Here is a 2544-nt window from a genome sequence, read left to right on the forward strand (position 1 = left end):
GAAGAAATACTTTCCTCTGGGAGACCATCAGAAAGTTAGCATTCCTGACAGACCTAACAGTAGTTTTGCTATTTTATCTATACCTCGCTAGAAGTAAAAATCCTGAACCTATAAGTGAAAGACTGGAAAAATAAGCTGGAAGCACTACAGTTTTAGTTCAGAATATTAATTGTTTAGGAACACAGAACACGTGCCAGGAGCACAAAAACATGTGCTTTGCTGAACATTATGTTCCTGTTCTTTTAGTTTATGTCTCTACAGCACGGTCTCCCCACTTCCAGACAACCACCGACAGGCACTTTAACCACCCATCAAAGGGAGCTGCAAAGAGAGTGAGCACAAATGACACTTACGCAGTCCCACAGTGTCATGTTTGCCGTTGTCATTTCTGTTTGGTTGCACTAGTGGAGCAAATGAAACAGCAAGGATATTTTTACTTTCCCATGTGTTCTGTCCCGTTCTTAAGATTTGTGTTAGCTGCGTAAAAACAAAAATAAAATAAATCAGTGGTTACAGTTTTGTTGTAGCAATACTATTTAGATTGGTGTTCAAACACACTGGTATTTTGAGTTACTTCAGATTTACAAAGGCTGTCTTATGAACAGAAAGGACTTTCATATACCTTGAAATATTACATAGTATATTCAGAGTACTGAATATGGCTCTTTAGCAATGGGAAGAGATGCAACAGGAAAATTAAGGCCCAAGGTTAAGTTTTGCTTTTTCTGATTTTTTCCAAAAGATCAAAGAATACTTTCAATTGGAAGCAATCTCTGGAGTCCTACCTCCTGCTTGAACAAGAACAACTTCAAAGTTAAGTTGGGCGACTGAGAAGCTTTTCCAATTAAGTTAAAAAGGGATCTCCTAGGATGGAGATTCCCCAACCTGTCTAGGCAACCTGCTGTAGTGTACAACCACTTTCACGATGAAAAATTGTCTTCCCTACAGAATACATGCTGCCATCTGTAATATTCTTCTTTCAGCCTGATGTGCACCTGCAAGGGATTCCTGTCTACTAGGTAAATTCTCCAACCCTTTATGAAGCCAAGTCAGGAATTAAATGCTCCCTTAGCTGTTTCTCTGTAGGCTAGATTAACTGAGATACTTCAGCAGCTCCTTCTACTTTACATGCTCTAGCCCCCCCTAACCATTTGTATGTAACATAGAAATGGTCACAGTTTTAATTTTGCTTTAAAACTGTGACTACTTTTAAGGAACATTCCATCAATTTCAACTGTCAGTATCTTAGGCCAATAAAAAAACCCCTATGAAACTGAACCATGGGGGCTATGTTTAAATTATTTTGGTATTTTGAGAAAGCAGATATATGATGTGGTATTTCTTTTTGGAAGATAAACTAACTAGCATGTTTATCAACAAGCATTTTAGTAATTATCTGCATTTAGGAGGACATCAACTTCAGTCACAATGTGTTTTTGTCAATTTCCCTATGAGTAAAACAGGGAGAATAATAACTTTCCCTTGTAAAGCCTTTCGAGTTATAAGAATTAAAGTGATAAAGTACCAAGTACTATTAAAGTAATATATCTGTCTGAAAAACATTTAATCTAACATGGAAAAGCAACACTGAAAACTGATGGAAATAATGTCGCATTTTCCTTCCTTTTTTCCCCCAGCCCCTTACAATGTCCCACAAATCACAACTATTTCATATTTATCAGAAATAAATTCTCTTGGTTTAGAGGACGGTTTCTGCGTTTTGAAGTACTAACTGAAAATAACTGCAGCAGAGAGATTTCAAAGCAGTTCTGGGACTGGTATAATACACTGAAAATATCATGAATGGAGTTCAAGTATCACTGAAGATAGTTTTGCCACAGACTTTGCTGGAAGCAGGATATTGATGCTTTCCTACAAGTTTAAAAAAAAAAAGTTCAAGACTTCATTACAAAGACTAGTATATGCTTAACTGCCACAAATACACTGAATCAAGATATTAGTTGAATGTTAACTTAGTCAAATATACATTTAAAAGCATTCTTTAAATTAAGTATTTTTCATACTAGAAGATAAAAAGGGAAATTGTCACTAAGTCACCTGATCTTCTATAGGCATTACTAAAATGCCTCCAACTTTCAATAAAATTTTCATGTAGTTTTCATGGTCTTTCTGGACTCCAGCTCCACAGTAAATCCGGTCATACTGATGACTGTCTGAGGCTATTTCCAAACAATTACCAACCACAAAGGCAGGTTCACAGAACTCAAATCTAAGGGGAAGAAAAAAAAGAAAAAAAAACAAAGAGGGGACAAATTTCAAATTAGGATCTTTAAGAAAAGCCAGTCCAGATAAAGACAGCAAAGTATCTTTCATTTCTTTCCTTATGTAATGAAGAAAGATTAGCATACATACTTTAAAAGTCTGTATTAAGGCAACACTACTTTGAAAATAAACTTTTTTTTCCTGCCACATCAGGACCAAAGAAAAACTCTTAAGCAGTTATAATTATGTATTATGCAAAACAGAAAAGGCCTCAACGCATCTCCAGACTTCCTACCTGCAAATATGTTTGTCTAAAGAAAC

The 2544-nt window shown here is 35.8% G+C and overlaps 1 protein-coding gene across 1 annotated transcript in view; it reads right to left on the minus strand.

Annotated features, from left to right (window-relative positions):
• Nucleotides 1–353: 353 nt before the first annotated feature.
• Nucleotides 354–2544, minus strand: part of PCMTD1 (protein-L-isoaspartate (D-aspartate) O-methyltransferase domain containing 1) — a gene marked incomplete at its 3' end in the record, with an annotated part of 17797 nt that continues 15606 nt past the window's right edge. The window contains exons 3-4 of the mRNA XM_010014109.1: nt 2059–2230; nt 354–477 (exon numbers count right to left, since the gene is read on the minus strand). Of these exons, the coding sequence (XP_010012411.1) occupies nt 354–477; nt 2059–2230 (296 nt within the window). The remainder of the gene's footprint in view (nt 478–2058; nt 2231–2544) is intronic.

Source organism: Nestor notabilis, unplaced genomic scaffold, assembly GCF_000696875.1.
Source record: "Nestor notabilis isolate BGI_N333 unplaced genomic scaffold, ASM69687v1 scaffold16804, whole genome shotgun sequence".
NCBI lineage: Eukaryota > Metazoa > Chordata > Aves > Psittaciformes > Psittacidae > Nestor > Nestor notabilis.